The 13,887-nt window shown below is 40.0% G+C and overlaps 1 protein-coding gene across 4 annotated transcripts in view; it reads right to left on the bottom strand.

The window, feature by feature from the left end:
* Positions 1–3,240: 3,240 nt before the first annotated feature.
* Positions 3,241–13,887, bottom strand: part of SESN3 (sestrin 3) — a 40,384-nt gene continuing 29,737 nt past the window's right edge. For all 4 annotated transcript variants that reach the window (XM_017816039.1, XM_017816042.1, XM_017816040.1 and 1 more), the window contains exons 7-10: positions 11,619–11,734; positions 9,022–9,212; positions 7,638–7,782; positions 3,241–6,818 (exon numbers count right to left, since the gene is read on the bottom strand). In XM_017816039.1, coding sequence (XP_017671528.1) covers positions 6,732–6,818; positions 7,638–7,782; positions 9,022–9,212; positions 11,619–11,734 — 539 coding nt within the window. In that variant the 3' untranslated portion in view covers positions 3,241–6,731. The remainder of the gene's footprint in view (positions 6,819–7,637; positions 7,783–9,021; positions 9,213–11,618; positions 11,735–13,887) is intronic.

The raw sequence follows: 13,887 nt of genomic DNA, 5'->3' as shown, positions 1-13,887 counted from the left end.
TGGCAGTCTGATTTTCAGTTATGTCAGATAGAAAGATAAAGCGTATACATTCATCGTGTGGCTTTCCAGCAAAAGGAGAAGAGGGTAAAACCAAGAGATTTCAAGTTTACAAAATTCCTATTTTTTTAAGCTACAGTTTATATCCAGTTCCGGTCACAGTTGTGGAAAGATCTCTGACTGCATTGCCTTGCAGAGTCCAAGGGCTGTAGCCTAAATACTATTATTTTTTCCCTAGAAGTGGCTGCATTACTCACCACCCTGAGTGGGCTGCTCCTGCAGGCACCTGGGCATGTGGCAGCCGGGTTGGAGGGAAGAGGTTTGGGTCTGGTGGCACGACATGAGCATGAAGTGAGGAATGAGAAACAGTTTTGGACAGTGCATGTTCGGACCTGCTGCTGTCGCTGCCCCTCAGACCCCTCAGCTGGAGACACAATGCTTGGTGATTCACCCATTTTGCCTGAAAACTCCCGTCAAATGCCTGATGGGGGCAAGAAAATGCAATTCAACAGTGGCAAGTTTTTTTTGGGCAGAAGTGACTGGTTCCCTTCCCCTGCTCCACCTGTGGAGTAAGCAAAGGGTCCCAGCCCTTTTCCCAAAGCAGCCCTCTGGACACCTTGGAAGGAGGCATCTTCCACCATCTCCCCTATGCACAGGCATAGAAAAGAACCACTTGGACACATCAGTGAAGTTTCTGCAACTGACCAACACATCAACTCCTGTGCTGGCCGTGTCCCCTCGAGAATGCCTGTGATCTGTACCTCCTGATGCTGATAGCACAGCTTGCTCCCCACAGTTAGTAAAATAATTGGCATCTTCAGTACCACCTCTAACTGCCGTCAGGAACAAGGGCAGAATTCAGGTTTCTATTTTCCACAAGCCCTGGTGATACTCAGTACCCATAGAAACACCCAACCCTGCCGCTGTCTCCAGCAGCCACTCCACAGCATGCATTTGGATTTTTTTCCCATTGGTAAGTGAAAAACCCAAATCCTCTTGTTGCAGAGGCTGGATGCAGTCTGCCAGGCTGCAAGACACCTGAGGGGATGCTGACCCAATGGCCCTGTAAGCCTGCCTGGCACAAGGGGACCTCAAATCCCCCATTAGATGTCCCTCAGAGAAACCTGCACAGTTGAATAGCTCAAACATGGGGTGCTTCGCCAAAGAAAGTGTTTCCTTAGTGTATCCACTGGATTTTTACTGTAACTCCAGAGATGGGCTCTTACATGCTACTGGCAAATGCTACCTAAATATACTGAGTTTCATCCTTTCAAACCACATATAGAATTTTCCTGTCCAGAAATAACCTAATATGGCAATTAAGTGTTTCTAAACATAAGAAAGAGCCTCTGCACTCAACTCAATCTTGTTTTTTCAAAGTTAAGGCTGGGAGGTTGTCCCTGCATGGGACAGGGCTGCTCAGGGCTGTGAATTGGGAAGACGGGAAGCACTTGATGAAGGACAGGGGTGGTGACAGGTTGGAAAATGACAATTTTTGCCCCTAATGAGTGGCAGAAGGATTAAATGTCTGCAAAACAGACCTGATGTGTGTTTGGGGAGCAGCAGCATGGCCACATGACAGGAAATGTGCTCTACGGAATAAATTAACACTGATCAAGATGCTCCTAAAGTTTCCTCATACTACTGTGCTCTCTCCATCTCCCACACCTGTGATCTATGCAGTAGGTATGAAATGCTAAATTAATTTTCATTTGGAGATAAAAGCTTTCACTTACAATTCCTAGATATAGAAAAGCTGGTGGATGCATCTCTTCAGACAGACATAGTGCTGGGGGACATTAGGGACTGTAAATCTGAAGTTCAGATAGTGAAAACTGACATTTTTGTCCAGCTCTTGGAATGATCATTAACAGAAAATTAATTCTTACACCTTTATATTCAGATCTGCTCTGGGAAAGTTCATTTAAAATGAATCCACTCCCCTCTTCCTTTATTTTGTGCAACATCATCCCTTACGGGAGAAGGATCCAAACCTCTAAGGAAAGTAACTGAAAGAACATCACTTGAGATCAAGAAGACTTCAGTATTTCTTTCTAGCCAAAACTTTTTAGCCCAGGCACAAGTTATCCACTTACTACCTCAAATGAATCTTTTCTGCAAGTAGAAGTTAAATAATCCAGCTCTTCTGAAAGGGAGTCCAAATTCTGGAACATGAGCCTGAAATGCATGCCTATGTTCATGGAAAACACACATGCATGAGAAGCATTGAGAACCTGTTCTGCAAGAGCAGCAGCTTACAGTTTAACTGCTTTGAGAGAGATTTCTGTAAGCCTACATTAAGTCCCCAAAACAACCCATTTCATTAACAATTGCTGCAAATCACATGGATCTGGTACACATTATTCCTTTAATCTCTATGGAAACTAATTGTATTCTGTTGAATTTAGGTGACTAAGTTTCTTTAAAAATCTGACTCAAAAATGCAAGTGGGCACCTGCTAGGATTTTGCCGAGTGCCTGGGTGCTTAAATGTCCACTGAAATTTAGGCAGCTAGCTGCTTTTTCCAAACCCATGAAAATATCTATCAGCATCACTACAAACAAAAATACTTTTGAAGAATTTGGTGCTTTGAACTTCTGCACTCAAGTAACAGAGCAGCAAAATGTTTTCCTTTTTGTTCTGTTCTGATCTGTTTTACATTTATAGAGACCCACATATATAATTGTTTACAATCACTGATTTTCCTGTCCTTAAAGGCTTTTTTTAATACATAGGAAGAGCTGATAGTGACAATTCTTTAACTCTTACAGCTGAAAGTACATCCTTTTCAAGGATCAAGGTGCTGGTCAAAGGAGATGATTGTCCTGCTCTACTCTGCATTGGTGCAGCTTCACTTTGAGTTCTGTGTGCAGTTTGGGGCACCACAATATAAAAAAGACGTTAAACTATTAGAGAGTGTTCAAAGGAGGACAACAAAGGTGGTGAAGGATCTGGAGGGGAAGCCATATGAGGAGTAGCTGAGGTCACTTGTCTGTTCAGCCTCAAGGAGATTGAGGGGAGACCTCACCAATCTCTTCAGTCTCAAGACCAATGACCAGTGACACGACTCGAGGGAATGGCACAAAGCTGTGTCAGGGGAGGTTTAGGTTGGATATCGGGGAAAGGTTTTTCACTCCGAAGGTGGTTGGTCACTGGAACAGGCTCACCAGGGAAGTGGTCACAGCATCAAGCCTTACAGAATTCAGGAAGTGTTTGGGCAGTGCTCTCAGGCACATGGTGTGACTCTTGGGGATGGTCCTGTGCAGGACCAGGAGCTGGACTCGATCTTGATGGGTCCCTTCCAACTCAGCATATTCTATGATTCTCTGATTTTCATTTTAATGAAGGCTTTAGGGTAAAGGATATATGTTTCAGTTCAGCCTTGATGAAAATAAATCCATCTACAGCTCACCAAAATTCTGCTACAATAGTAGCTGTAGCAGCTATCTGTACAAAATGCACCCAAGTTTAAAATTATTATTTCTGTTTTAAAAATTATTTCTGTTCTTGTATGATGACAGTCTCGTGATGTTCAGCTGTGGGTAGAGTGTCCTGGAAAATGTAAATGCTTTCTCCAATTGGCACCTTTTTCACTTCTCTTTATTACAAAAAAGAATGTAGGAATTTCAGCAAGGATGTACTCTATTGCAACACATTTTAAAGTGACTCTGCAATGATAAGAAGCTGTCCATGTTCAAAAGCTCTGTTCCCTACTTACAGTGTTCCCTGTGCTAGTTGGTTAATTTGTACCTACCAAGCTTTCTCTTCAGTAGACAGGAGACTGTACACTTTGTTTTTATGTTGGTCATGGCTGGGATTTTGTAGACTAACAATGCTGGTAATAACCAATTTCAATAAAGGAACACAGAGGGAGAGTATCTACGTTTCCAATGATTACCATACTCTTAGGAAAAATATTAATGAAGTGTGAAGATTCACATTCACGAGTGCTTAAAAACGCAAAAAAAATCCAAGAACACTTGCACATTAAAATTTGGCACAGTGTGAACCTAAAGTGTGCGAAAAAATTATGGTACCACTGTCTGACTTTAAACACCTATTCTGAACAAACATCTATTAAAACCCCAAAATTTGATTGTAAAAACTAGGCTATAAATTCTTGCACTGTAAATGCAATACTTTGAAAAAAAAAAATGCCACGTGGAAAACTTTACCAGATGTTTCAAGTTTGCATTTAATATTTAAAAAAAAAATTGAAATAGCAAACTAGTTGTACAATGACATTTCCTATGACGGAATGTCTTGCAGGCCATATGTGACTTGATATGGCACCTTAAAAAAACCGAAACAAAACACTGGTTTACTACAAATTTTATGAAGCAATCCATTTACGGTTTCTGTATTTCAAATCTGGTCATGTACTTTGCTCAGAAGGCATTTGAGCTAGCAAGTATATTTCATATGAAAGAAGTAAAGGCACTCATGATTCCAAATGTAAAACTCAACCTACCCAAGAAGTCTTTGCATTTCTGAAGGGAAACTAAGCCATCATATTAGTTACCCAAATCTAATTTCACCTCCTTTCCAGAGCTCAGCTGTGCTTCTTGAGAACTACTTGACTTTTCAAAACAAAGGAATTCAAAATAGTACTGAACAGTTCCCATCACTTGAAAAAAGCAAAAGTATTGTATGAAAACTTCTCTCAGCAGAACTGTTCTATGCACAAAAGCCATTATGTATGGGCACTACAATCACAGGAGGGAGGAAGAAGAATCATAACAACTTAGAAAGTTAATCTAAGTTCATACATATGAGCATCTCAATAATTCTGAGAAATCTTTGCAGTTAGCTATACAAGATAAATAAATCTGATGTTCTATCCAATGCTCTCTCTAGAAGACAGTCTGATGCTGTCTGTTGGGTAGTTTTCTAAATAGCCAACATGACATTAAAAAAATTAATTACTGATTTCTTCCTCAAAAGGTTTTCACATGCAGAGTCTGCAGTCTGAAAGTGCAGAAAAGTGTACAATCATTTAGCTTTCCAATCTGGAACAGATAGATAAAGCAGAAAAACCAACATGCGAAGTCACAGCAAGGATCATAAAAGGGAAAAAAGAGAAAACTAACTTTAGAAGAGTACTGGTCCAGGATTTTGCAAATGAAAAGTGTCAAAATATGACTGGTAGTATTTTTTTAACTATTCTGCAATCACTAATGAAAAAAAATTCTGTATTAATTTCTACAATCCAATGGAATATGAAAATCAAACCTGACTAGTTAGTTTTGAATGTATGCCACAGAAATAAAGGTCACCCTCCTCAACAGAAATATGAAAAGTCCAAACCAACAGACAAAAGTTGAAGCAGTGACAACTTGTGTTCTACTGGGTAAGTTTAAGCATCTCTTTAGGCACTTCACTGGTTCATTAATGCAATACAAAATAAAGCTATAAATATCAACATTTTGTGCTCTTAAAAATTAGTCAAAAGCAACAAAAACCAGCACAAAAGTGTGACATTTTTGGCAGCTTATTTCTTCCCTTCCCCAATATTACTGGTTGTCCAAAAATGCTTTGTTTTGGGGATGCTTTGGCATCTCAGTGTCAGGTTGTCTTAAGCCGTAAAAGCTAAAACAAAACTGCTAGGCCTTAGACAATAAAGAAATTTGGTTTTAAAATTTCTTTATGGCTATATAAAAAGGACACTTTAGCAGTGGCATGTCAGGGAAAAAAGCTTGCTTTCTTTTTAAATATTGCACTTTTCTTTTGTTCACTCACACTAATGCATAGAAACTTTTTAAACTTTGAATATTACAATTTCATGCTATGAAAAAGTTATGGGAAGTAGATTTCTATACATCCAATATGAAAGAACAGATATGCTAGCCTTCCTTTACTTTCCTTAGTTACAACATTGATAAAGGAGAGAGTGCAAAAAAACCCCACAACCCTATTTTTGGTCAGCCTGCGTATTAATTTTATAGGTGCCAACTAAAAAAATTGCAACATGTGATGAGCATGGATATTGTCAGGACAACTGAGGGTGACTGTCAGTAAAACAAGGTTATGCATGATTGAAACACAGTAAGTGTGACTGAAATGGCAAATCATGAGGCCTCTTCTCTTGGGAAGGGGCATGACAAAGCAGATGAATTTCGCACTTCAGTAGCATGCTGTAGGATTTATCAAGATTGATTTCACATTAAAGTGTGCTCGATGTTTGCATCCACATCTCGCATCACCTCCAATTGCTGTAGTAAGACAGTGACTGGCAGCAGTCTCCGGGAGACACAGAAGAATCCAGTGGGCATTTCAATGCAACACAGCCCGCGTGTCTCTGTCATGAGTCAGGACATGGTGGTACGTTCTCAGGACAGGCAGAACTGATCTTCTGCTGGACTCCACTAATCTGAAAAATGATTGCTTGGAAAAAGAAGTCTCTAAGCACTTCACTCCAGTGCTTAAAGAACAAAGCGCTAGGATTGGATATAATAAAAACAGTTTCAGGATCCTGACCACTGCGCAGAAATCCAGGCGGAAACAATGCAGAGTAGTGCTCCTCAGTGTTACTTTTGTTATCATTAGTAATGTTAAGCATCAAGAAAATAAAACACGTCATTGCACATTACAGCCGCCAAGAAGCACGGCTAAACTTTGACACTAGAGAATTGAATAACCTGATGCTACATCACAAACAGCTTCTGGTGTGTATCTATTTCAAAAGGTCTTTACATACTCAGTAAAAACTTCTTTACTCCTGCCCAGCAAATCCTTCAGGTTAAGTGACGAGTTATGGCACGAAGGGCATACAGAAGTTCGGCTTGCATCCGAGCTTCCATTAGAAGTAGATTGACATGAACCTGTTAAAAAAGTTAAATCAGCCATTTAGCTCACCTCTGAATGCAACATCATTATTCATTTAGGCTAAAATTTCCTACCTTTACTAAAGTATTGCTGAAGAAAACTATGTCCTTTCCTCCAGTATTCTCCTGCAGTACTGCAGTTCCTCTTGAGACAGTTGTGTAGTATGCCAATATGGACAACATCCCAAGACTGCAAGAAACTAGCCTCAACTGCTGCTTTAAGCAATCTTCCATCTGAGAATTCCCAATATACCTTTTTTAAATCTTAATGGTGTTAGTTCTTCCTGAATTGTATTTTGTTTTCTTTACTAGCACCTTTGAGCACTATAGGAACACAGAATAAGGAACAGTTTCCATTCCAGATTAGGCTAGCAGGCACACAAGCACTGAACCCTTGTCAGGAAGCATTTCATGGGGATATCTGAAGGCATGTTGACATCTTTATTGCTAAGAAACACCATGAAGATTATATATATGTATATATGAGTTTAAGTATTTTTTGATTTCTAAATCCCAAGTATTGGCATAGTTCACCACTTCTGCATTCTCAAGTTTATCTACTTTTCTTTTACAGTTGTCCATTTTATAAAGAAGCCATTCAAAATTATAATAATAAAAAAATGAAAGTATTTCCAGTATATTAAGAAGTATTTTTGTAAAACTGGTAACTAACACTCAATGAATTAATCTCATTTGGTTTTCTCTGATTTAAAACAGTTCATTTGATAGATACTGCTGTTTTTAGGTGTCCCCATATTTTCATTTTTAAACAGCACAGGGGTCTCTGTGAAGCCACTTTGGCTTTGAGATACATACCTTCTCCGAGTGCTTGAACTGACGCCAATAACTATCGTACATGCGCTTGGTAGTTCTCTCTGGGTAGCAGGTCACTGTCTTTATGTAAACCTTCAGGCTGCGTTCAAGTAGCTGATTAACTTCCCCATAATCATAGTCATCATACCTAAAAATAACACAGGTAATCACTCTGTTTGATATAAGTTTTTAAAAGCATTGTCTTTTGCAGCATTATACATGATAGAAAACCACCTGCTAACATCTAAAAGGCTTAGCAGAATCATAGAATTGTTAAGGTTGGAAAAGACCTTTAAGACCATCAAGTCCACTGTTTAGTCAGCACTACCACCATGATAAACACTAAACCATGTCCTCAAGGTGCCATATCCACATGGACACTTCCAGAGATGGTGACTCCACCACTTCCTTAGGTAGTCTGTTTCAGTACTTCACAACCCTTTTTGTGAAGACGTTTAATATCCAACCTAAACCTCCCCTGGTTCAACTTGAGGCTGTTTGCTCTCATCCTGTCACTTGTTACCTGAGAGAAGAGAGTGTCACCCACCTGGCTGCAACCTCCTTTCAGGTAGTTGTAGAGTGCGAGAAGGTCCCCCCCGAGCCTCCAGACTGAACACACCCAGCTCCCTCAGCCACTCCTCATAGACCTTGTGCTCCAGGCCCCTCACCAGCTCTGCTGCCTGTCTCTGGACATGCTCCAGCACCTCAATGCCCTTCTTGTTGTGAGGGGCCCAAAACTGAACACGGGATTCAAGGTGTGGCCTCACCAGTGCCAAGTATAGGGGGGACGATCACTGCCCTGGTCCTGCTGGCCACACTATTGCTGATACAGACCAGGATGCCATTGGCCTTCTTGGCCACCTGGACTCACTGCTGGCTCATGTTCAGCCACTGTTGACCAGCACCCGCAGGTCCTTTTCCACCAGGCACTTTTCCAGCCTCTCTTCCCCCAGCCTGTAGCACTGCCTGGGGTTGTTGTGGCTGAAGTGCAGGACCTGGCACTTGGCCTTGTTGAACCTCATACAACTGGCCTTGGCCCATCGATCCAGCCTGTCCAGATCCCTCTGCAAAGCCTTCCTACCCTCCCTGCCCAACTTTGTGTTGTTTGTGAACTTGCTTTGAGATGTTGTTTTTCCTGAACAAAGGTTTCAGACTGGCTTCAGAGAAGACATTTCTGTAATAATTTCTATCCTGATATCCTGATAATTCTTTTCTGCACTGGAAGGAAAAGTTATACTGATATGCCAGCAAACCCACTCTAACTTCCAGACTGAGGTATTGTCTTCACTTTAAACACCCAGAGTCTAAAATCATGCTTTTCACATGGTTCATTTTTCTGTTTACATAGTTAAAAGTCTATTCCTAAGCCAGAGGATTTTCTCCATACCTGATTCCATACATACAGTGGACATAGTTAAATAAAGCTCTTCTTAGCATCGTTGTATCAACGTCTTCATGTGTTGCCATAGTGTTATATGTGAGGTTATATACCATCCGAAATTTCTCGTCCAGAAGATGCCCAATATCAGAATAAAGCCTGTTTACAAGGGAAAAGCCATGATTCTCCCAAGTATAGTCCTGCAGGAAGAGAAGAAAATATAAATGTACAAATGAAGTGAATTCCCTATCTGATCCTCTCTATGGCTCAACAGTTTTTGTTGTCTGATAATAATAACTTAATTCTCTTCCTAAAGTTTGCATTTTGAATTCTTCATCCACATCACCTGCTCCATTCCCCCAGACTTCTTTGCAATGAATATCATATTGCAACACCCTATCTCCAGCTGGATATCATTAGCCTACAGTAGAAAAAACCCTAAGGTTCTCCTGAAGTGCTGAGGGAATTTTCTTCTGCTTTGTCACTCTGAAAAGTATCATTCTATGTGGGATTGGCCTGTAAGTTTAAAAACTTGTGTCTCTTGAAGGCTTTGATGCTTAGCTCTGAGCAGAGATGGACTATTTACTTCCAGATAGGATGTAAAACCATTGGTTAAAGCACTGAACGGTCCCTGAAAAAAATTATAAAATCCAGGCTGCTTTGGTCTTGGACAATCATCTGGACTGCAAGGATAAAAGCTTGCCTGCTCCTATCGGGAACGGGAAATCTTTGCAGACTGCGTGGCATCGGCAGTGGAGAACCACTCTGCTTCGGAGCAGAGTGCAGCCACAGTTTGTGCAGTGGTCACACAGAACATGTTAGTTTGCCCACATCCTTGGCAAGTGTTCGATCATTCAATCACTGATGGCAACTTTAACAATCAAGGGCATCATCTCCACGTCCTTCCTGTGCCTAGCTGTTTTCAAAAGGTACTGTTGGGCAAGGGTCTTCTCCCAGGCACTTTGGAGCATGTCTACTCTACTGTCCCCCTGATTAGGATAGTGGGGAAGAGCATGTAGGATACTACTCGGTTGTCTAACAGAGGCATTCAGTGACATCTGAAACATGCCACAACATCACACTGGGCCTCTGGCTGCCAGTACAAAAGACTAAAAGGCAAGTGAGAAATATGCCCTACCTTCACAGCCCTGGAAAGGTGTCCAGGACACCCTGGGCATCACAAAAGCCTCTGAAAGCCAAAAGGCCCAGAAGTGGTAAAGTGCTGTTCACTAACAATGAAAAAAAACCAAAAAAAACCCTCAAGTTTAAACACATTCTGCTGTGTATAGAATACTTTTTTCTATTACTGAATTTAAACCCACAGAGATAAAGCAGTCTTGCTTTATCAGAATAAAGATTAGATTTTTTTGCAGGAGTTTGGGATACTACTGCAATTTAAATACCATTAGCAGCAAAGCATTTTTGAGGCTGTGGGTATATACACCTAATTGTTAAGAGCCAGACATAAAAAAGTTAAATTATCAAGGTGACTCCTTTGAATGTAGGCCAGAAGCTCTTCTGTTTATTTAAGAGCAGAGATGTTTTAGTTCCAATTTCAGTTTCTCTGGAGCTTTTATCCAAGGGAGCCAGCTGCTCCTAAAGTAGTTAAGCAGAACGTTTGATTTAGAGGCAGAGACTTTGCCTTATTCTTTTTGGCAGTAACAAGTTACTTCAGGCTCATGTGAAGACCACAGAGTAAATTATCCAGACAGGTAGAGATTGCTATACAGATAAATACATTTCCTGAGAGTGATCGTGGATTCTGTATTTTACAGTCTTAGATACATCTTCTGACCATGAAGTTTTCCTGCACCCACTGTTGTTTTAATTGAAGTTGTCTGATTTGGTTTAAGGTTTCTTTCATTGCTTTCAATTTATTACTAGACTGCTCATTAATGTACTCTATTAAGATAGAACACAACAACTTAGAATGTCCCTCCTGTTACGTATTTCATAAAGTTCAGGATTCTGGTCATGGAAAAAGATGCCAATATATAAGAAAATGTACAGGTAAAATGTACATGCTGTTCTTTCAATAGCACTGGAAAAGATGTATTAAAATACATCAAAAACTTCAGTAATCATTTTTAGGAACTCCTTTTCTTTCCCAGCATCCAAAATCCAGTGATATGGTGCACATATGAGAACAATACTCACTAAATCGCTCTCACAGATATATATATATATATATACAGGTATTGATAACCACTGGGCAGAGAATACTAGATTAAAAAAATGACAGGAATAAAGAGTTCCTCCAGTGGATTTTTTTTAATACAGCATCTAGAGCGATGGGAAAGAAATTGTTTCTTTTCTGCCTTTCACTTTTATTCTAGACGTAGCGATATGCTTTACAGTTTTAAAACATTAATACTGGTAATAACGGACATAAGACAGAAAGCCATGTACTACCTTGTCTGAGATTTAAAAATAGTAAAAGACTCCATCTAAGGGACATTTGTGGAAGCTTGTGAGTTATTTAATGGATGAGGACAAGAAAAGGAGCATGCAAAAAACATGCCCCACTACAACCTCTTTTATGCTACTTGCCCTGTATTGAGATATATGAACATTCGTTGAGTGAATGTGCTTTAAAGTGATGGTACCTGAGCTCTGAATGTTGGCAGATGGTCTTCTCCTCGCCTTGCAAAGTCTTTGTACCCAAACCCAGGATCTTCAATATAACGGGAGACATCTGTAGAAACTATTTCATCATCAAATGCTGTGAATAAAACAGCAAAACGTTTTGCTTTAGGCAAGCATGTGATTTAGTGCCGACTTCCATCTACCACTCTATGACAGGACTAGAGGACAATTTTAGAAGTTGTGCAAAGGAGAAGAGTGATACAAAGGAGAATAGTGGTACAAAGGAAAGAAACATTTCAATCCTAATCTGCTTGTATGGGATCCATCGCTTTCACTGAGCCCACTAAACGTCAGCCTATACCAGACATCTTAACATACTTCTACAAAAAGGGAAGAGATGGGCTAAACTTCAAACTGGTGGTTTGCTTTTCTCTCTGCTGACTTCTGAGGGAGGCTAGATATCTTAAATCAGGAAGGTGAATCCCATTAGTAAGGTCATTGTGTTTGGCCAAGAAACAGAAAAATGTACCCTTGACAACAGGATTGCTACACTGAGCAGGTATGGTGTCAGGAGTCCCACCAGCTGTTCCATAATCTGGAGTATGAGCAACCAGACAGCAATGCAGCACTCCACTTGTAAATATCAGATGAAGATTATATGAAAGCAAAGAGCTCTACAGTACATCAGGGTGAAATTCTGCCAGAAGCTCTAGTAACTAAGCATCTTCAAAGAGCTCCAAAACATATCACTAAGTAAGCACAGGTTCTCTATCAGGAATCAATATTTCCCTCACAAATAAACAGGTGGCTTGATTGTGTAACTACCTCTGCAGAAGTCGACTACTGCATAGCTGACTGCATTTGACCCTGATGTTAAAATTGTGGCTCGCTTCCACATGCATTGACAGAACAGTTGCCATATGTCCCCAGTTAGCACCTTGAAAAGTCAGTTAATTTAAGAATTGCAGAAGTGCTTTATCTCCTCTTTGCCTCATTAAACAATCAAAACATAACTGTGTAGGAAGAAGCTTGCACAACATCTGCCACAGTAAATTCTCAGCAAAGAATAAAAAAACTGTATACATACACTCCTCTCTCCTGACAAGCACTGAATTTCATGAAAGGGTAAAGGCCTAACACACACAGACCCCTCAACTAAAATCAGCAAAAGGCAAAGGGGGAGGAAAGTCAATAAAACTATTAGCAACCTCATCCAAAAAACCCTTCAGTCCTCTTCCTCATATGCCTGAAGTTGCAGAGACTCATGGAACTCATGATTTGATAATGCAGCTGCAATGGCTATCTGTTTATCTGCACTGCCAACACTGCCTGACCATAGGAAAACAGAGCAAGAATATACAATGACCAGTTCTAAATATCCAGCCACAATGTTGTTGGATGTATCTTCTTTCAGAGACTTTACATGTTCCTAGAGATCCACAAAACAATCTCTCTGCTGATCCACAACACATTCTTCCTCCCTTTTGTGCTCATTGCACAAAGACACTGATACCTTAAAACACATTTGGTCTAAAGCTACTGAGAACTAAATTCGCTAAGAATAGTGTAGTAAAATGTGAAGCATTTTATGGGTCACTTCTCAAAATGATACAAGCAATCACCTTCAAGTAGCCTCTACTATGAGGAAATAGCTGGAGATTCTGATTGCCTTAATAATATTCTTTCTTCTAACACTTTCTTTGCAAACAAACCCCCATATTCCTGTCTACAGGAAGTAGACTTTGTTTTGTGGTTTGTTAGAGATGGCAGCCTCCAGAGCATATGAAGAATATGGAAAAGAAGGTTTCAGCTCAGAATTTTGAACATTATTTAAAAATAAAAAAATGCTATGAATCTCTATCACAACACAGGCAGTGGAACAGCACGGCAGCATGATCACTCAGAACGGCAAGTTATGAATGTCCTTTCCAGCTGGGCAGTAAACGGTGAAGAAGTTGAGTCTCATTCCAATCTAATTCCTAAACTAAATGTCATATCCGAAGGCTACTTAGGAGTGTCATTGAAGTTCTAAGTGCTGTAGAAGGTAAACCTTTGAAGTATAGGTGAATATTTATATGAATGAATTATTTTGAAGATATAGAACATATACAGAAAAAGAAATTTACTCACTACTTTTTAAAGAAGCCTACAGTCTTTTTTTTAATATATAAAAGCTAAATTTCAAGTTGTAAAAAGGATGGTGTTATTTGACGATCAAGAAATCTTAAGCAGATGAAGCAAGTGACAAGACCACCTAATACACTCCTATTTCATGAAGAGCCAGAATAA

Source organism: Lepidothrix coronata, unplaced genomic scaffold (genome assembly GCF_001604755.1).
Source record: "Lepidothrix coronata isolate B3197 unplaced genomic scaffold, Lepidothrix_coronata-1.0 Scaffold53, whole genome shotgun sequence".
In the NCBI taxonomy this organism is placed as follows: domain Eukaryota; kingdom Metazoa; phylum Chordata; class Aves; order Passeriformes; family Pipridae; genus Lepidothrix; species Lepidothrix coronata.
The sequence above is the reverse complement of the archived record's forward strand: the minus strand, read 5'-3'. Positions and strand labels throughout refer to the sequence as shown.